Genomic DNA, 22,254 nt, shown 5'->3' with positions numbered 1-22,254 from the left:
AGGACAAGGAGCAATGGTATAAAACTAAAGAAGGGTAGATTCAGATTAGATGTAAGATTTTTTTTACAATGACAATGGTGAAGCACTGGCACAAGTTGCCCAGAGAGGTTGTGGATGCCCCATTCCTGGAAACATTCAAAGTCAGACTGGACGAAGCTCTGAGCAAACTGATCTAGTTGAAGCAGTTCCTGCTCATTGCAGGGGAGTTGGACTAAGGGATCTTTAAAGATGTCTTCCAACCCAAACTATTCTCTGATTCTGTGTTTCCTTACTTTCTAATACTGCCTAAATCACTAACGTAATTTGCTTCAGCAGCTACTAGAGAGAGCTATATACAGATATATCATCCTCAAGTCTTGTCCGCTGCTGCATTTAACATCATGAGCTACAGCTTTTTTCTGCAGTTATCCTGGGGCCTGAAATTTCTTTAGAAGGGTATTTATACGACAGGTACTAAGATACATGATGCTGCTGCTGACAATCTTTAAATTCCTATTGCGCTCCCTACCTTTTTCAGGTTTGCAGCTGATTAGACATAGGGGATTTACTGTGTGACATTAGTTGGGATATTTCTATCATGCATACACTTCTCATAGAATGCCTGGAATTTCCAAAACCTCTGCCACAGTTTAAGATAAAAATAAAACCAGTACCGCACATTTTGCTAAAGAAGATAGGAATGCATCATCAAAACCAGTAGTAAAATCTGCTTCCATTTTAAAAGACTACTACCTGATTCATGTATTCTGTGGTATAAGCAAGTACTGTGTTAGAGAAAAGGCTCTTACCCCTAGTAACTTGTTTCCTGGCTAATCTCAAAGAAGATACATATAGAAAAAACTGCAATTAATAGGATGAAAGTAATAACACAGTTAATTGAACATGTCCAGACTTTTTCCTCTAAAGACCAAGAAGAAGTCTCTATTCTAAACCAGCAGGTCTTTGGCTTTCATTCTGCTATTAGAAATACCACTCTCTATGGTTCAGACAACTGATCTCACAAAAGTGTCTGTCTAGTTAGACTTTTATTTAAGAAGAAATATTTTTAATTGAATGACAATGATTTAACAGAAAGTAATCATAGAATTGTAGAATGGCTTGGGTTGGAAGGGACCTTAAAGACATCTAGTTCCAACCCCTCTGCCATGGGCAGGGACACTTTTCAGTAGACCAGGTTTCATCCACAACTTACCTGGGCAACCTGTTCCAGTGCCTCACCACCATCACAGCAAAGAATTTAATTCTGAAGCCATTGTTCCTTGTCCTGTCACTACATGCTCTTGTAAATAGACCCTCTTCATCTTTCTTCTAGGCCCCCTTCAGGTACTGGAAGGCTGCAATTAGGTCACCCCTAAACCGTCTCTTTTCCAGGGTGAATGATCCCAATTCTCTTAGCCTTTCCTTATATGAGAAATGCTTCATCTCTCTAATCATCTTCGTGGCCCTCCTCTGGACATGTTCCAGCAGGTCCACACCCTTCTTATGTCGCAGTCCTCAGAGCTGGATGCAGCTACTTCAGGTGGGGTCTCATGAGGGCAGAGCAGAGGGGTAGAGTCACCTCTCTCGCCCTGCTGGTCACATTTCTTTCAATGCAGCCCAGGACATGTTTGGCTTTCTGGGCTACAAGTACACACTGCCAGCTCATGTCCAGCTTCTCAGCTGGACATTCACCAACACCCCCAAGTTCTTGGCAGGGCTGCAAAGTCAAAAGCAAAGCACACCTCTAAAAAACCTTTTAAACCTTGACTATGACTTATTTCTAATTCTCTAGTGAAGCTCAAATTAGACATGGGAAACAGCTTTTTGCTTGGGAAACTGCCTTTGTTTTCTTCTTACATCAGTTTAAGGCAGTGCAATCTCCTTGATTTTTGTCTGTTGCAGCACTGAGGACAAAGTACTGCACAAAATAGCATTGGAAAGTGAGTAAACCTCTGAGTCTTGAAGGTCAGGAGTAAAGAGAGACGAGGTTTGGAGGAGAAGAGACATGGGATCACAGGAAGACAGAAAATGGGCAGATCTGGGGCTAGGGAAGAAGAAATGAAAGTGGAGAGAAGAGCCAAGCTCGATACTGCAGCTCAGTCTTGCCTGGGGCTGACAGCTTGCTCAGAAACATGTTTCAGGGGCTAAGAGGACACAACTCTGCCACTGGCATAGACTGTGAGCAGCTGTCTGGACAGGCCCCTGCAAAGAGGGCACAGGGGGACAGCAGTGCCCAAGGTGAGCCAGGCTAGGGAAGGACTGGGCTTGCAAAGCATCAGCAGCCTTGACTGCAGTGCACCAAGACACTGAGATTACCCAAGCAATTTTCTTTTCCTGTTTTTAGGGAGGCTGATGAGCTAACGGCAGAAGGGCAGATTTACAGATGAGTGGAGGTGGGAAATGTGAGAGGTTTTAGATAGCTTTATTTTTAAAAAGCAATGCAATATCCAAGAGGAAATGTGAAGGAAGGAGCTGGGTATAAAAGACTGGAGGGGAAAGCTGTGAATGATTTGCAAGTCTAGCAACTAAAAATAACATGGATTAAGCCTTTTGACTGGGGAGATGAGGGGGAGAAGAGGGAAACCAAGCCCAGAGCCCATTGCAATGGGCTGCAAGTCAGGCAGCAGTACTGCCAGAGGGAGGGTTTCTCTGTGGACACCTTCATGCCAGCCAGCACTACAGCTCAGGGGCAGTTCAGATGAGAAGTGCTGTGAAATGTGCTCTTCTGCATATGCGGTTTTTAAAAAAGAACTGGTTAGTGTAATGTCATGAAACCAATACAAGTCATGTCTACAAAAAAAAAAAAAAAAAGGAGAAGAAAAGGAAACACATTACTTGCCTGTGTAAAACAGCAAAGCCCAGAGTCAGCAGAGGACTCCTCCACCCTGTGCCCTGCTCTGGTCCTGTCAACAGGTTCTCCAAGTCCCGCAAAAGGAAGACACTGTCCACCTTTAAAACACACCTTATTCCTCTTTAGGAACACAACCTTCCTTAGAAGTTTTTGGAGATCTCATCAAATTGTGGAGCAGAAAAGGCAGTGCAGGGCCCCACTCCTGCACTCTCTAGGATTACAAATAGCTGTGGTTTGCTCTTACCGAGTGGTGGCTCTGCATTCTGCCTCTGCTGCCCCTCTCTTTGGATCAGAAAAAACCCAAATCTGTTAAACTATTCCAAAAACCTATGAGTCAGAAAATGCATCAGCCACACTTGTGTCTCCGTATCGAAAATTTATACCTTAAAAAAATGACAGTAAGGATGAGATTCCCCTGACTTCATTCGTAAAGGATTTCAGCATTTCACCATGTCAGTCATGTTACATATTTGAAAGAACCCAACAACTCACAACAGCCTCTACTGCCAGACTTTTAGCATTTTTATAGATAAACAAAGCTCAGATTTTATCTTGAATTTCTCGGGTAAATTAAAGCTTGCAAAGAAGCAACAGTCCACAAGACATAGGGCAAAATTGCTATGTCTAAATTTACCACCAGATTAACAAATTTTTGTTTGCAGTCACCTCTCTGCTATGTCAACAAAGTATGAAAATTGAAGATTTAAGTACTTGCCAAATATGCATTCAAGCAAATGTTAAAATGAAGGAATATATGCATTTGTAGTGTAACAGCATATGCAGATATTTCGTACCAAGTAGATTTACTAGATTTGAAAAGGTGATCAGAATAAAATATGCAACTTTGGGAAAGCGGAAAGAAAGTAAGAAGAAGGAGTTAATATCAGGCATATTTGATTAAAGAAAAAAACCCCACTGACAGTAAAAGCAGTCAATTATGTTTCACAACGTATCTCCTAGACAGTAAGCAAATACACCACCACAATTACAGGAAATTGAGAAAAATGTTTAACAAAATTTTTGGCAAGTACATTAAAATTGCAGTTATATGACTTCAATTAAACTAGCAGAAAAGGAAATACTCCAGTGACCATATTTTTAATAAAACATATCTTTAGTCCTCATATATTAGCCAGTGAATTTGGGCTGGAGAAATGTAACTTCATACAAAGACTACAGTGAACTGCATAAAAATCTGTCTAATGGTTTTCCAGTTGCATTAGTCATGGGTATAATTCAGATGAGAGTTACAATTTCAATTTTAAATAAGTTTTAAGGGGGAAAAACTGTCTAATCAACTCCCTATACGTTACATAAAAAGTAATTCAGGTAGTATATTAAAATTCTTACATGCACTGTTTTAAAAACATTTCTGTAGTTTTCTGTACCTTTCTCCCATGAAACAGAAATTTAGTTGTGCCAGATCCATGCCTACATCTATAGGAACTCCATTTCCCCATAATGCTGGTAAACAGATGAAGAGAAGGAACTACACATAGCACCTATCGCCATACATTTCTCCTATACATCATCGTCTAGGAATGCAGGAAAGCTGTGTAAAAGGTGTGATGACTGGGATTAGCTTTTGTCAACAATCATCCTTCCTTCATCAGGTTACTCCAGCAGAAATGGCATCAGGCATCGTGCCCTGGGTGTGGAAGAGGAAAATGTCCCCTGTTCATCTACTTGACTCCTGGTATTCACTGGCTCTGGCAGCTCCCCATAGCAAATATTTTCTTACTTGGAAGAACAGGACTCTCAGGAGCACTTTGAGGCACAGTCCAAGCAGGAGACTTCCTGGTCTAACATGGCATGCAGACATGACCAAACATGAGTTCAGTGCACAAGACAATAGCAAAAGCAGGGACTGCTTTACTTACTCTGTAGCATAACCCATCTCTATAATGGTCATTGGAGCACAGCCTTTCCTAAAGTCTATACCAACTACTTCAATAGAAGCAGGAGTTCAATTAACAATAACTGGCAACATCTTATACTGGTTGCAGTGGAAGCAAGTGAAGTGGAAGAGGACAAGTTTATCATTTGGCAAATTCACAGCACAGCCATTGCCTTCTGAAGATACCCCCATAAACACATAGATTGGGCAGCAGCTGATGTATAGATGTGCACCTCTGTGCTTGGCAGGGCATGAAGAGCTGACTAGTGATCATAGAATCATAGTATCATAGAATCAGCTGGGTTGGAAGGGACCTCTGAGATCATCAAGTCCAATCCTTGATCCACTACCACTGCGGTTGCTAGACCATGGCACTGAGTGCCACATCCACTCTCATCTTAAAAACCTCTAGGGATGGAGAATCCACCACTTCCCTTTCCAATGCCTGATTACCCTCCCTATAAAGAATTTCTTCCTAATATCTAACCTAAACCTCCCCTGCCAGAGCTTAAGACCATGCCCTCTTGTCTTGTTGATAGTTGCCTGGGAAAAGAGATCAACCACCACCTGGCTACAACCTCCTATCAGGTAGTTGGAGAGAGTGATGAGGTCTCCCCTGAGCCTCCTCTTCTCCAGGCTGAACAGCCCCAGCTCCCTCAGCCTCTCCTCAGAGGACTTGTGCTCGAGTCCCTTCACCAGCCTTGTTGCTCTTCTCTGGACCTGCTCCAGCACCTCAATGTCCTTTCTGAACTGAGGGGCCCAGAACTGGACACAGTACTCCAGGTGTGGCCTCACCAGCACTGAGTACAGGGGAAGAATCACTTCCCTGGACCTGTTTGCCACACTGTTCCTGATCCAGGCCAGGATGCCATTGGCCTTCTCGGCCACCTGGGCACACTGCTGGCTCATGTTCAGCTTCTTGTCAATCCAAACTCCCAGGTCCCTTTCTGCCTGGCTGCTCTCCAGCAACTCTGTGCCCAGTCTGTAGCTCTGCGTGGGGTTGTTGTGGCCAAAATGGAGGACCTGGCACTTGGCCTTGTTGAACCTCATCCCGTTGGAATCAGCCCAACTCTCCAACCTATCCAGGTCCCTCTGCAGAGCCCTCCTGCCTTCCAGCTGATCGAGACTCCCCCCCAGCTTAGTGTCATCTACAAATTTACTGATGGTGGACTCAATCCCCTCATCTAAATCATCAATAAAGATGTTAAACAGAACTGGGCCCAACACTGATCCCTGGGGGACACCACCAGTGACCGGCTGCCAACTGGATGCAGCACCATTCACCACCACTCTCTGAGCCCAGCCCTCCAGCCAGTTCCTAACCCATGATGAAGCAGGCGAGACCCAAACACAGCCAGGGAAAGGTAAAAAACACATTTCTGAACAAGGAGAGAGAGCTTGTGGGTAAATGCTGAAAGAAACCTGTGATGTGAACAAAGAACCTGTTGACTATTTAATTCCTCCTGTGCCAGCAGAGATGAGACTTTAAAAATAAACTAGATTGTAGTGTCAAGTAGAAGACCCTATCAGGCTTCTCTTCGAAACAGGGAAAAAAAATTGACTCCAGCTGTTTTAATTAAAAAGAGACACAACAGTTACCACTTCTGAAGTTTTTCAGAAGGAAGCAGTGAAATTCATTCATCAAAATCGACTGCATCTCTAACTCCAGTGGGATCTCTACTGCTGTTAGGAGACTCAAAATACTATGTTTGAAAAGCAAACACTGCCATATGACCACCTTCTAAAGACCTTTCTCTATCACTGTTGTTATTCAGTTCCCTCAATCTCCCTTTAGGGATGGAAGTCTCACATTCCCAGCACTGGAGTGTGAGGTGACTTTGGCACAGTGCTCCCCAGGGCTGAAGGAAGTCAGAACACCTGTGGCCTCAGCTGGGAAATGTCCCTCAGCCAAGCAACGCAGGAACTCATCTGGATTAGGAGCAAAGAGGCAGCACTGGCTAAGGCTCTGAAACTACTAAATATATACTAGCTGCTTCTTGCTCAAATTCAATGTACACAAGTATTAGTCCCAAACAAGACAAGAACTTGCCACAGGCTTGAACTGTTGGGAGAGGAGCACTGAGAAATAAAAGCAAAAACTATTAAAAATTTACTTGAGGCAAGAAAACAAACTGTACTGCTTAAAATAAAATCTGACCATTTTAAATGATAATTTTAATAATTTTTTAATAATTTCATTTATTTGGTCCTAAGCCAATAGCTATTAAGTAGTTTTGGGAGAAGGTTATGTTGAAAGTATGAATTGAATTTAAAACTATAATCATTCTTCAAATATTATGGAGAATTATCAAAATCCCAATTAACAGGCATAATTTGAGTCTACCAGCCATGTCCAAGGGGTCACACTGATATCATGATGAAGTGCTATTATATCATCACTGAAAAAAACTGCTTCAATAGTGTACTAGTATCTTGCTTTCACTAAACCAGTGGTCCATGGCAGAAGTACTGGCAGTATTTCTCACTGCACAATACAAACTTTATACTCTAGAATTCATATTTCAGAATGCTCACTTCATCTTGAGGATCACATCACCACAGTTGTAAGATCAGTTATACTCTGGTAAATGCAGGCACAGTTTTTATGGCTACACAATGCACCACGGCTTTAAGACTCCCAGTATGCAGTAAAAATTTTCTACACATGCATAGAGCCAATTGAGTTGGCTCATCCTCATTTCAAATGTATTTGGTGGACAAGTCTAAGATTAAATTTATCTGAGTTCAAAACAATGTTAAACAAAGCTTCCACAATTCAAAACACAATGCTCACTCAAAACACCATCTATGGAATTGATTTTAAATAAAACTCGTTAATTTGCTTCTCACACAATCTGTACACCTTGTTATTTTGCTGTCCTTTTTTTGTCATATTTAATGTGCATAGTAAGATATCTGCGTTAACCAATCTGCTACAGAGGGCAGTTTACGAAAGGCCCTTTGGTCATTTACAGGTTAGATGTGACGACCCAGAAGTCCTCTCCCAGCCTTCTGTTCCTGAAGAACACAGGTACAAGAAGAGCTGGACACAACAGCTGCCCACAAAAGATGGCATCAGCAAAGGCTCTGGCATTTCCCAGCTGAGAGAATGGCATTTCACCCCAGGACACACAGCAAACACACAGGCTACTATCAGAGGAAATCAAATATTTGCACAAGAAGAAAGTGATGAATTTCAGTCATGCATGAAGGGAAACCCAGTGAATAAGAATTACACAATGCCACCATGAACTTGCCCTTAAGAGACACAGAACAGTTTATTCTGAATGGAATAGAGTGGCAAACACAGTAGTGTAAGTTCTTTTTCTTGAAGGTGGAGGAAACAGACAATTTTCCAAGTATCATAAAAAAAGGATTAAAAAACACTAAAAGAAGGCATAGACCTGGATTCTTCTGTTGAAGAATCCTATTTAGTTTACTTTTAAAAGAATAAAAATTTAAATGCGCTTTGTTTTGAATTACAGACTGATATTCCAATCATTCCAAGGCTGGAAAATGAGAGATTAAAGGTTCAAACAATGCAAAATAAAGGAACTCACAGGGATGTCTGATGTTCACCACTGCAGTATGTGAGTGGCTAATCACATAACAGAGCTTCTCTACAAAGAGCTCTTCCTGAAAGACTGAGACTGTTCAAGTGAAGAAATCCTTGTGTTGGGAAGTAGAGAAAGCTAGTTTATTATTTAAAGGCTGCCAGAGTTAAGAGCAGAGCAGCAGATGATTTTAGTTTCTAATGAATATGTGGTGCATTCCTCTTGACCACAGGTTACAGTTCTGGAAAAAGAGAATAAGGAGAAAAAATAGATTCCATCTGATGAAGGGGAAAAAACAACCTTGGATATCAGTTGGACAACCTAAAAAGTCTGTTTTGAACTAGTTTTGAGGGGAAGCCCATATGGAAGTAAAAACAGCAGAAAACTACGGATCAAGCAGTAAGACTGGAATTCGCAGGCTGGAGACTAGAAATCACACTAGGTCACAGTAGACTGGGAACAGATGACAGCAGACCCAACTTTGAGAGTCTGGGAGTCTGAAGAACACAGGCTGTTCAATCATAGCTCCCTCTTGCACATACACTGGCCCTATATCATCTTACTTTATGGACAATCTCTCCCATCAAACACATCCTAGGTAGGAATATGTAGACCAAGTTCTTCCACAATAACACACTGTCTGCAGCCCACTTCTATCCCCAAGTCAGATGAAGCCCACGAGTAGAAAACATTGGCCTTTCAGATCTCACACAAGGGAGGCTATGCAAACTAAGAGGAGGTAGGCTGAGTAAGTCCACACTGGTATTCTATCCATAGCATTACTGAAACAGAAATATCCAGGATACAGGCTGCCTTTTCCTCTTTCTCTCCTTATCCACATTTAGCACTGACAGAAGGAGGGTTTAGTTCCACTCCTACTTCTGCCGAGCAGAAATTCTGGAGGACCAAGACCAGCAAGCTCAGAGATGACAAACTGTTTGCTACAATATCAGTTGCAGAAGAGTCCAGTTGATCAACAGGCCAAATTCCAGAACCCAGTCACCTTGTCTCTTGGCTAGAATGATTCAAAGAACTGATCCCTGGGAGCAGAGCATGGCTTTGCTTCCCACAAACCTATTCTTGCAGTATACTACGGTGTATAAGGCCTCAGTGTCAAATGTTGCTTGGTGAGACATATGAGCCCACAATATTTGACAGGTCACTGTGGCTAAGCCAGACTTGACAGAAGTGTATCCTTGTAGTGATAAGACTGAAGTGTGTGCTTCCGCTGACCCGGATTATATTTGCCAAGGAAATGAGGTATCACAGTCCAAAGCAGATCCCAAGACCACAGCAACATAAAGGTAACATAATCAGGAAATCAGCCCTCCAGTGCAAAACTGGGAATGCACAAATGCATGGATGGTATGCATGTATCACTATTTGGTGAAATAAGTCGAGCAGGATATAAATTTATTTAGGAAGAACATTCTAGGAAAAAAAACAACCCCACAGAAATATATACATTGAAAATATGAAATTCTGTGAAGTTTATAATATCTTTATATGAATATCTTTATATGTAGATGAAAGGGAAAAGACTAGAGGCAGGATCATTGCCTAGATCCAGTCCTAGTTACAAGCTCTTGAGAGAGGAAATTGTCTTGAGAAGTCATCAAGGGTGAGGTAAGGTGTTGAGAAGTAGCCACTGTAAAAAGCAACATGTAGAACATTGAAAGATTTAAGAACATGTTGAATTAATAGTTTGCTTAAAGGGCAGAGAAAATACCACAAGCCTGTCTGTGACTTCATAAATCTTCATCTTCATTAACAGAGTGAAACCTATTAAGACAAAATGAAAAGGAATTACTTCCTTCTAAGCTACCTAGATATGATATCTTACACTGAACTTTCATTCTATGATGATCATGAACATGCAGGCTCAAAGCACTTTCTAGATCATTGACTGATGTGTTGCTTTTGAAAGACCCCTGTGATGAGAGGAATTTAGCAGAAAAACCTGAGAAGTATGAGTATTTGTGCTCAGAGAGATGGATAATACAGAAAATCCAGTTTAGACATCATACAAAACATCCTGGAAATATAATGCACTGAAAATATCTTAAAATATAATATTTACCCAGATCCTTAATGAGTGATAATGCTTCCCATGATATAAATGCTCCACCACCGTCATCCATAGCTCCCTGCCCAACGTCCCAGCTGTCCAGATGTCCACTGACCAATACAATCTAGAAAAGGAGTCATGAGAAAACATATCTACATTAAAACACAGAATCAGAAAAGTTTGTTTAGCCTTTAAGCATTTTAATGATTTTGTCATAAAGTTGGCTTATTAGTTTAGAATGGGAGGAAAAAAAAATTTAAATAAAACTAAAATATTGTTCTCTGGTTTCTGAGTATAAATCTGGGATGACCAACTGCATCCTACTGCTTCAAACCACTGCCTAATCCAAACTGGATACACTGTGAGAAATATTCAAATGAAACATTTTGGTTTGTACATTAAGAAAGTGCATACTTTCCAGAGATGCAGGATTACTACACTGCCGAATGGTGAAAATGTCTTTCATATTCCATCTGTTTAAGCCCTTAGGCATGAAGTTTGATTAACCTTATTTTTGGGTGCATAAGGAAGAAATATGAACTTAGACTGAAGCATTCCCAGAGGTTTTTGTTTTATTATGCTGTCTTATCTATGCTTTTTGTCACAGAGGACCTCTAATTTATTACTGGATCCCCTATGTACTACAACAAGGTATTTTATAGTTCCATTAGTCACAAGGATATTTTAAATGGTTATTTAAAACATGATAGCAAGTCTAAGATGGATTTTCTGCAAAAAAGGCTAGAGTAGAGAATAGTAGTATACACATCTCCAGGAACACCCACTTTCAGATCTGAACTTTTCAAATGTTGACAAGCAGCATCACAGCAATACCAGAAGTGAGACAGTTCCCTGCCTAGACCTGAAGCTGAAGGGCCAATGGATCTATGATTGCAGTGGAGAGGTCAAGGAGAGACAAAAACTCTGAGCTGAGCAGGCAGTGTGGTAAAATGATGCAATAGCACAAAAACAAGAGCAGGAGCCACTGTAAAGCCCCAATAGTCTTTGAAGAACTGATACCAGTAAAAACTACCCTTGGGATAGGGTGGAAGTGCTCAACCTATGACAGCTCAGCACTAAGGAAAAACTGAAGGAGACCCTGGAGCATCCACCTGTGTCCTGCCCAGAACTAGCCATACATGAAGGGATGCTTCCTACTCTTTGGTTGGTTGATGTCAAACAAGAACTAACTTGCGGTCCAAAGGTTAAGATCTCTATTTTCCTCTTCACAAGAGAGAAATCTTAGTGTGTTTTCACTTGCTATGAAAAACAATGGACTAACAGATCATGGTAAGACAAAAAGTATCAAGTGCTCATCAAACAACAGTGGTTTTTCATCTAAGTACAAAATGACCCTGAGATTAGCTCAGTTGGTTAGAGCCTGGTACTAATAACGCCAACTAGTGTAGGCACTAATGCAAACAGAGTTTAATCCATTTATGGGCTATTCAGTTAAGAGTTGTACTCAATGATACTTGTGGGTCACTTCCAACTCAGAACAGCCTGTGAAATCAGGTAACATAACTAAAATACCCTTAGTATTAAACAAGGGCCATAAGAAAGTACTAGTCATATCTGCTGTACTGCCATGAGTCCAATCAGGATGCACCAAACCCCTTTAGATTTAGAAGATACACTGTGAGATGCTTATAAATGTCTGTTTTATAAAAAACCAGAAAGAGTAATGCCTTAGAAGCACGAAAAGCTTGTCATCAAAATCTTTAGAGCAGCTTACTCTTTTCTTCTCAGATGTCTCAACTTTCTTTTCTGCTTATCCAGCCTTAACTCAACATTTTTTTCCAGCACAGATTGATTTTCTTGGTAGTAGATAGACATGCTGCAAGCTTTATTCCAAAACCTCCCCTCCTTCAAAAGTGCTTAAATTTGGATAAGTCCCTCTGCAAAAGCCTCAGAATTACACAGTGATATTCCTGCGATTTAACGTCATGATCCTCTCAGGCCCAGCATGAAAGATTGCAAACAGCATGTTTTCCAGGGACATTGCCCTGCGGTAGAAGTACTTAATCTGCAGCAGCCCTCTACTACAATAGCGACATAGCTTGAAACCAGATCATCTGAGAAAAGCCATGCCAGCTTTGGAGGTACAAACCTTTCTGTAATGAGAGCAGAGAAGTGCTCACTGTGGTACTCCTTGCTCTTCTGTTTTCTTATAAGGGACGACTAAGCGCGCACACACACACACACACGTGCACTTGCAGGTGGTGAAGGCGACACATGAATGAACTCTGCTTTGTGTTCATTCATGCATGTGCAGCCCCACTGCAACCAGCCTATGGAGGAGAGAGCTCAAACACCACCATTGATGCAGACTCAATACAGTCCACTCAATAAGGAATTTGCAAATAATAATAATTTTTTTAAAAGAACAGAAAAGGCTCTGAGTGAAAGCCCAATTGTCTGTGGTATAAAGGACGTCTATTTCGCAACTTCAAAATCAACATGTGGTTTGTTTGTTCTTAAAGCAAAAGTTGGTTTTAAGAAGATAACTATTCTGTCTCCTGGGAAACAGAGTTTCAAGATGAAGTGAATTATTTAGAACGAGCTTGTAAACTCATTGAGAGAGAACCAAGTTTACAACAGAAGTGACTCCTAATCTTTAGCAGTGAAAGAACACCTCAGTAACACTGTTCCCTGGCAGCAGTCTCAACATCAGTGTCTGAGAGGGAATTATTCCTTGTTTCTGTGGAACAACACATATTGCAACAGCAAGAAATTCTGAATCAGAAGAAGGTGGTGTAATCTCATTTGGTGTTACAAACTCCAGACATAAAGCATCTTTACCAATTCCAGAATATTACACCAAAACAGATCAAGGTTCAAGTGGATTGAGAAACTCAGATAATTTTCTATGCGAAACTTTTTTGAGAACATTTTCTCTTAAACTATCATATTTTTGTAGCAGTTGCAAAAATGAAAGTTTCACTGATAACGCTGATAGTCATAGACATTCTTAAAAAAAAAGTCTATCCTGACCATTTCCCAAATATTTGGTTTGGGCTACAAATAGGTTAAGAAAGATCTGTGTGTTTCTGCACCTGCCTTTAAGAAAACATTAACTGCCCCCAGTTAAACTGCAATTGGATTAAATCATGCCCTAAATGTAAATCAGGAACATGACCACATTCAGTGGATTTTATTTTGTATATATAAAGATATTTCTTCAAATTAGTTTCTAGCTTTGGTGTCCAAATAATATGACTTCACTGGACTGCTCCTTTTATTAGATTTTACGCACATTAGGAATGGTTCTTAAATAATCAGTCTAGCTGTCTCAACTAATTTACAGCCCTAAAGATATAGTGAAGTTCAGAAAGAAAAAAATGATTAAAACAACAACTGTCTTTTCTACTTAATATGCAGTGTAGTAAGTCTTAACTTCCAGGCTTCTGGTTAAATGATAGATCTGCACATGAAACAGAAGTGACTCACTTAGTCGCGCAAGAATCCAACCCTATTATTGCTAAAAAACTGATTAACCTTCAAAGAATCTCTGTGTCACAATATACAGTAAACTCTTTGAAGCCGAATCTCTACTTAGTAGAAGTGATTGAAAATAAAGTGTTCTTGGAAAGTACTGCAATCAAACCTCCCTGTTTGAAGTGAATTTCAAAACCGCTGAGTAGCTAAATAGCATGGGCTGATATCATTTACAGCATATAAGACATTAAAGGAGAAAATTAGTCTGAAAATAAATTATTACTGATAAAGGAATCGTAGTAAAGGTAACGAGACACAGAAACTATATAAGCATTCAAAAGATAACCAAATATTGAAATTACTACAATTTTCATACTAAATGTTGGACTTTAAGACTTAGTATTTCCATATTAAAGTCCTCCAGAATCTTTTATTTCCTGTTTCCTGAGCTGTAACATCTCGGAAATAATACCGCTCTTCATAATACTCTATTTTGAATAAAAGATTTTAATTTATATATTTCAACTACCTTCTAGAGGTTTTAAGAGGAAAAATCATAACAGTAAGTACCTCTAAACAAAACCAGGCATAACTGAAATTAGCACCCTTGCATAAAGATGATGTTGTAGCTGCTTTTTTTCTAGTTCAAAGATTAGCAAAGAATCTCTGCAATAGCCCTGTATGAAAGCTGAAATGGCATCTGAGCTGACGTGCAGAGAGAAACACTCCTTTTTCCACACTTACCAAAGGAAGACTTCCCTTACACATGTAGTAGAAAATTTTATAATCTAGAATATTTGTATTTATATATTTTTCACTTTAGGGATATATAGGATTTCACATTTTTACAAATCTATCAATATCCCCAAATGTTTTATTGTTGAAATTCCTTTTCTCAGTAAGAAAATTAATCTCAGCAACAGAATTAATCTCAGCTAAAATAAACACTAGTGTCCAGTGCTACTTCTTTCACTGAGGCATTTACAAGAACTGTCCTACTTGTACACTGTGATACTATGCATTACCCTTTCCAAAACTGTAAAAATAGTAGATTTTTCTAAAAAAAAATTACAACTATTGTTGCCTCTCAAGAACACTAGAGGATCCCTTACTAAGTCAGAACCATGCCTCACTAGCACTGCCTTGGAGCATTCTGATGACCTAAAATGACCTGAAAGACACTCTGAGTAGCCACCTCTCAACTGTCCTCAAGAAAATAGACTTGATTTTAAAAATTCTCCAAGAAGATTGCTGATGGAAGCAAGCCAAAACAACCCTTAGACGGTTGTAATAACAGCAGAAGACTACAACACAGGAGGCTTCAAAACCTAACACTTATGTCCCTGTGCCAGACACCAAGCATTAGGGAACACTTGAAGTTGGAAGGGACCTCTGACTGTACATTGTTCTGCTCACAGCAGAGTCAACTTGTATCTGATCAGCCAGAGTTTTGTCCAGTCAAGTTCTGAAAATTTCCTATGATGGAGATGCCACAACCTCTTGGGACAAACTGCTTCAATGTTTACTCTTAGGAAAATATTTTTTCTAATACCTACTATAACACAAGCTTTTGTAAAATGTGACCTACTGGGCCCTCAGTGCAGCATTCAAAAGTCAAACTGGATTTTGAATGCTGTCAGCTCACAAACCTGCCTCATGAACTACACGTTCAGATGCTTTTATTATTCATCATCACCAGTTGAACACGATGGAAATGAAATTTTTGCCTCTTACCACACCATTGTCCCTCACCACTATGCATACTAAAAGGAGTGCTGATCATATAATCAGTTCTCCCAAAACTGACTCATCATCCCACTTCTACAGTCACAATGATCTATCAGATAACTATCAGGCAACTAGTGATGCCTCTTGTCCTTGCTACTCTACAGTGGGAGGTGGCTCCATGCCTTTCTGTTGAGATGGCAAAAACTTCCTCCTCTCACAGTCAGACACTCACAGGCCCATGTTCACAGCTGCAACTCCAGCCCATGACAAAGGCTCTTCTGATGCCACCCTTTTATTCCACAAATCTACACATAGGCCAGGTTCTTGCCATTTCTTCCACTGCTGCCTAAAGGATTTGTCTAGTATGCTAAAACACTCAATTAATCTTTCATTTGATTACTATAATCCTTTTTTATTTCTATGGCTTATCCTGCACTCTTGGCACCTGCACAAGTTTTCTCAGAATTTTGCTAAGATTATCCTTTTGTTTGTCGTGGGGCTTTGTTAAGATTCTTATTTGTTACTAATTTTTTGAATGTGTACATAATATTTTTATTCCTCTTTCCTGTTCACGTTGCTCCCCTCTTAAGCTGCACAATAAACTTCTCAATGCAGCACTACCTTCAGGCATTCCCAGAAGTGCAGGAACCCACCGTGGATGTAGGAATTTACGACAAAGTGATGGCTGAAACACTAGAACATAAAGTATGGGGAATTGCAGGACGGTGAGAGGTGCTGCTGTCTCCTTGGGTTCCCAGAGACGTGGTGGGTGGCTCCCGTGGCCAGGCGCCTGCAAATGATGGCTGCGGGATGGAAGGGTGATGAGGGGACACTGCCCTTTGCGTGACAGCAGTGAGATCTCCTGGAGCTCTGTCTGGGGACTGGTTGATGAGCCAGCTAGGAGGTTCTGGGTCAGGATTAGGAGGCAGACCAATGTGGGTGGCACTGCAGTGTGTCTGCTACAGATAGCCTGAAGAGGAGGAAGTAAGTGAGGCTTTCTGCAGGCAAACGCAAAGAAGTCCCATATTTTCAGGCCCTGATCCTCATGGGGCACTTTAACCACACTGAGATATCTGCAGGGTAGAAGCACACAGCAGGGTATGAGCAGTCCAGGAGGTCTCTGGAATACAATGATGACAACTTCCTCACAGAGGTGATCGAGCAATCCCTGAGGGAGATGCTCACAAACAAGGAAGAAGTGACTGGGGATGTGAAGGTCTGTCATACACATAAGATGGTGGAGTTCAGGATCTTGAGAGGAAGGATCTAGGCAAGTGTCAGAATTTCAGCCCTGGTCTTGTGGAGAGTTTAGCCTGTTCAAGGAACTGCTTGTAAAAATCCTATGGGAGACAGAGTTGGAAAGGAAAAGAGTTCAGAAGAGATGGCTGATTTTCAAGGATCGTGCTGGGCCTGACCAGGTGGAAAGGAGCTTGGCAGAGAAAGAGCTTGGGGTCCTGGTGGACAGCTAGTTGACCATGACCCAGCAGTGTGCCTACACCATAAAACAAGGCCAACAGCACCCAAGCTGCATCAGGCAGAGTGTTGCCACTAGGTCAAGGAAGGGTGATCCTTCGTCACCACTCAGCACTGGAGAGACACGTCTGGGAGCTGTGTCCAGCTCTGAGCTCCCTAGAACAAGAAAGACATGAATATACTGGACTAAGTTCAACCAAGGGCCACAGAGATGATGAACAGGCCAGAGTGTCCAACAGAGCTGGGACTAGAGAAAATAATGTGTATAAATACTTGATGACAGATGGAAAGAAGAGGGAGCCAGATTCTTGTCAGTAGTACCCACTAACAGAACAAGAGGCACCAAGCAGAAACTGAAATAGAAGAAATTCCACTTAAAAATAATAAAAAAAACTTTTTTACTACAAGGCTTATAGAACATTGGAACTGGTGTCCAGACAGGTTGTGGGGTTTCCATTCTTGGAGATATGCAAAACCCAAGTCCTACACAACATGCTCTAGTTGATCTGGCCTTGAGCACAGGGTTGGACTACATGATCTCCAGAGGTCTTTTTTTGTAATTATGACACTGATTCAAATGAATAATGAATGAATACTTCACATTTTCTTATAGATCTATATATATTCTATATTTCTTTTGGCTCTGAAAATTTCATTACAGACACAAAAAGCAGAACGCAACTTGGAATTAAATTCTACCAAACCCCAGTATGTCCTTCAAGATGTAGACAGATAAAGTACAACTGTAATCTTCAATATAGTATTTTACTGGAAGACAAAAGACCTCTTTTCTACTTAGGGTAGTCAAAATCATAATAAAAATTAAAGTTGGTATGAAATCCATTTTATGAAATAATTTTCAATTTTTTTCTAATAGTTTTATTAACTGATACAAGAACGCACAGAAACAGGACATTACTTGGCTTGCAAGATGAAAAAAGTCTTTATCTTACAATGACTATAAAATAACTGTTTTGTATATTGTATGAAACTTGTCTTCAAAGTATTAACATAATTTTCAGATTACAAGTCTTCTTTCACCAATGATAGTCCTTTCAGTTTCTTTATGTTTCTGATAATTAAAACAACATTTATATTTAGGCTTAAATGTGTACTTAGAAAAACATTTATTTCTCATTTCTACATTCAAATTAGTTAATTATATCGTGTTGATCTCTTTGTCAGTAAAATGGACTACACAACTGTTTATTATGTAGGGATATAGCGAAGATTAACATTCACTCTTATGAAAGCTTTCATGGAAAATACTAAGAAACAGAGACTTAAAACCCCTGTATTATGTTGAAATTATCGGAGCTGTACATCTTTATACAAACAAAAATTCAGTCCACAATTTCTATTCACAGCCCCACAGAAACCAGAGTGTCATATTCACAGACACACAGCTAAGTACTTGCAAGTAAGACTGACACATTTCCCTACTCAATTCCCATTAGTGTATCTCAAAAACACAGAGTTTTGATACAAAACAATGGTTCACCCCTTATGTTTATGTGTCCTTAATTTTTTTGTTTATATACTCCTGTGAAACTTAAAGTGTGTTTGACACAAGTTTTCACCAAGATAAAGAAGAGGTTGATTTTTCAAACTCAAGTAATGTCTGAAAAGACCAGACGAGACAACTTTGTCAGGATGATTTCCAGGGTGGATTTTCTGCTCAAAGTCAAAAGAGATTTGGTTTATTGGAAGCAGTAATACGAAGGCTCTGGAATGCATTTGTAGTGCAGGGAACTTGGGTAAACCTGGTGGAAAGTACAGATGTGGCAAAGCAAGAAAAAACAGCGGTAATGCACTCCAAGATGTTTGGCATACCACAAGGCTGAAAGGTCATTCAAGGACATGAGTCACCTGGGCACTCTATGTTTGCTGCCTGTTACATCCTTTAAAATAGATGCACAAGTGTCCCCAGAGAAGGGCAACAGAGCTGGTGAAGGGTCTGGAGCACAAGTCTGATGAGGAGAGGTTGAGGAAGCTGGGGTTGTTTAGCCTGGAGAAGAGGAGGCTCAGGGTGGACCTTATCACTCTTTAACTCCCTGAAAGGAGGTTGTAGCCAGGTGGGTGTTGGTGTCCTCTCCGAAGTAATAAGCAGTAGGCCAAGAGGAAATAGCCTCAACTTGTGCCAGGGGAGGGTTAGATTGGACAGTAGGAAAAATTTATTCACCAAAAGGTTTGTCAGCCATTGAAACAGGTTGCCCAGGGAAATGGTGGAATCACCATCCCTACAGGTATTTAGAAGACATGTAGAAGTGGTGCTTAGGGACACAGTTTAGTGGTGGACTTGGCAGTGCCAACTGCCAGTTGGACTCAATGATCTTAAAGGTTTTTCCAACCTAAATGATTCCATGATTTGATCATCCTATGCCAGACACAAACCAGTGCTTCCCTTGCACAGAATGGACAGTAGATGGATAACTCATAGCTCTGGACAAGCCCTGGAGAAAAGTGAAAAACAGGTCAACTGCACTAAGAGAAAGGGAGGAAATACACAGGTTCCTTGTCTTGCCTGTTTCCAAAATCATGGTGTGATTACCATGGGTGGGGGACCAGGAAATGGAAGTTATCTCATTCGGAATTTGTTCAGTTTATGTGAAACATTTGAGTATTCATTAGGAGGGACATGCAGAGTGATTACAGCATTCATCCCAAAAGTGGGAGAGCTGAGAATCAAGCCGAGCTGTGCTTTGCACATGGGTCTCCACCTCCTCTCTATCAGGTGCCTAAGGAATGGCAGCAGGTTGGTATCATCTCTGACATTTTCACAGGCACAAATTTCTTCATGTCCTCCATGGAAAGAGAAACTTTTTGAGCTTGTGAAAATGTTCGGAGCAGATTTTTTTTTTCCAATGTCCAGCTCCGGACAGGAAATCAGAAAGAAAAACCAGAAACACCAGCAAGTTCCAGGTTATACAGACAGGTTTGTGTGATGTGGGTTTCTGTCTACTTGGACTTAACATCAAATTTATGTCCCTAGGCCACTCCAAATCTGTCAGTACTAACTAACACTCCCTGTCACTTCACCTTAGACTTAAATCCCTGACCTTTATCTGAAAGGTTGTGTGTCTCATTACCAATGTCACCTCCCTCTAGTTTCTCTTCCTATGGCTGCAAGTTAAAATAACTTATTTACTTGTAACTATCCCTGTGCTCCCCAATTTCACACACAACTGAGGAATGTATGCTCACAGAAATTCTGACATCTACGTAGCACTGGCTAACCAGCTGTCAAACAAACTGATATTAGACATTAGTCTAACCTCCAAGACAGGCATCTAAAATACTCTGTATTAATTCAGTCTCCACAATCCTGACACCGAAAGCAATAATGGTTCTTGGATTTTTTAATGAAACCTTGTGTCATACTCAAAGTATTACTGGTGTTCTACTTGTACTTCATTTCATATCTGCTTTTGTTGAAATGAATTTAATTTCTCCTTCAGGCACTGTTTTCACAGGCTCTTATTCTAATTTTATTAGGTTTTGTGTCTTTAACTTTCAAAATTAAACACAGTGGTTATCACAGTAGTACACAAAACTGATTATATGTCATGAATTAATAGGCTTTAAAGGCATGTTTAGTTAAGATTTTATCAGGGCTGTACCTGCTTAAAATTTTTAATAGTTGAATGGTAAAAGAAACTTATTCTATCCTTTAAGTAAACTGCTGACAAGATTACACAGAGAGAAATAGGGACATGAAGAACAAGATTCTCCTAATGCAACCACTCTAGTCATTGTTATCAGATGTAACTGCATGAAAAATCTGGTTCATTTTTTTATCATTTGAGTGCATTCAGCAATTTTTATTCCCACATTAGTGGGAATTAAAAACACAACAATTTCAGAATAGTTGATAGGAATCTGTAGTTATCTCTTAACTTTTCTCCTCCCACTGACGTCTTACAAAATTTACTACTGACTTTCCAATCCATGCTTGGATGCTTCACTCCTGCTGAAAGACAAAAAGATGCTCAAATGTTGGCCAGTACTTCTTATGCCTATCACATTCTTCTCAAGAGATTGAAGTCTTTATGCAGTTCAGGTTTTGTCCATATAAGACAGGGACAGACCAAAGGGAATGTGAGTTGCCAGTTCGTTCAAAGGTGACAACATTGTGAGGGTATTTTAATTATGGCTTTTAAAAAGTGTTGATTGCAAAGTAAAGTCAGAACAAGCATGAAACTTGACCATTTATTTGACTGATCTTCAACAGTAAGCAAAAGTGTTTACCTGGATTTTGCATCTTACAGATGAAAAAAAATTCAAATTAACTTGTTCTACTACTAAGAGCAAAAAAAGGCAAAATTACTCTGCTAGTGGGCTGCTACTCCTGCCATACTGAAACACATGTAAGACACTCTCTTGGAAAAAGCTGCTCCAAAGAACATGTCCTCTGCAATGCATGTATGCCCATAATACATAAGTTGCATGTTCATTTTCTGAAACTACCTACATTCACATAACCCAGAGAGTAGTTGCAGATCTCACTCTAGTAATTAACTTTTACTCTTTCCAGCTGCAGGGCTTTCAATATTAATCTACCCTATATCCTATTACACCATTATAATTGTAACTGAGCCACACATAAGGAAAATAGACACTGAACTGAAATATTTCTAGCACTTTGCTTGCAAACTTTGCAATTTAACAAGCAACATTACACTTTCTATTCCACCCAGAGTTATTCTACATGTTCCAGTAAACATGTTTCTCAAAAATATAACGCTAACTAATGTTTTTTTTCTTTATAAATACACAAGGAAAGAAGTTAATAGAAACTGTAAAGAAGTCAAATGATGTAAAGAGAAAGCTGCAGATAAAAAGTCTCCACAATTCTGTAGAAAGGGTTGACTCCAATTCAAGTATGTCAGCAGAACTCCCCATGACTTGTTGCCACTATGATCAAAACAGTATAAGTCTGAGGTGAAGAAATTTATATCAACTGCTGCCTGGGAACAGATATTAGCTAGAATTGTTGTAATGTTACTCTGAGAGCATGTAACCAGTGAAAGTAAAAATGAGTACCAAAAATTCAAAAAACACACACAAACACCTACAAAGAAGTGTGCTAGACTGCCTCTACAGAGATCTCTACTGAGCTACAGCAGATCCTTGTACTACAGATACAATCACTTCAAATTGTCCTGAGGAAACACTTAGAAACAAAACCAGTCTGGAAAATCAGGCTGTAAATATATTGCAGAAAAGCTTTATAAGTGGTTATGAGAGACCTGAGTTTCCTCTGGGA

The 22,254-nt window shown here is 40.1% G+C and overlaps 1 protein-coding gene across 2 annotated transcripts in view; it reads right to left on the bottom strand.

The window, feature by feature from the left end:
- The window catches only part of CPQ (carboxypeptidase Q), a 158,087-nt gene that overhangs the window by 53,325 nt on the left and 82,508 nt on the right, over positions 1-22,254 (bottom strand). For both annotated transcript variants that reach the window (XM_051785295.1, XM_051785294.1), the window contains exon 5: positions 10,362-10,473. In XM_051785295.1, the coding sequence (XP_051641255.1) occupies positions 10,362-10,473 (112 nt within the window). The remainder of the gene's footprint in view (positions 1-10,361; positions 10,474-22,254) is intronic.

Source organism: Manacus candei, unplaced genomic scaffold (assembly GCF_025592945.1).
Source record: "Manacus candei isolate 608988 ecotype Guabito, Panama unplaced genomic scaffold, ASM2559294v1 h1tg000019l, whole genome shotgun sequence".
Taxonomy (NCBI): domain Eukaryota; kingdom Metazoa; phylum Chordata; class Aves; order Passeriformes; family Pipridae; genus Manacus; species Manacus candei.
The sequence above is the reverse complement of the archived record's forward strand: the minus strand, read 5'-3'. Positions and strand labels throughout refer to the sequence as shown.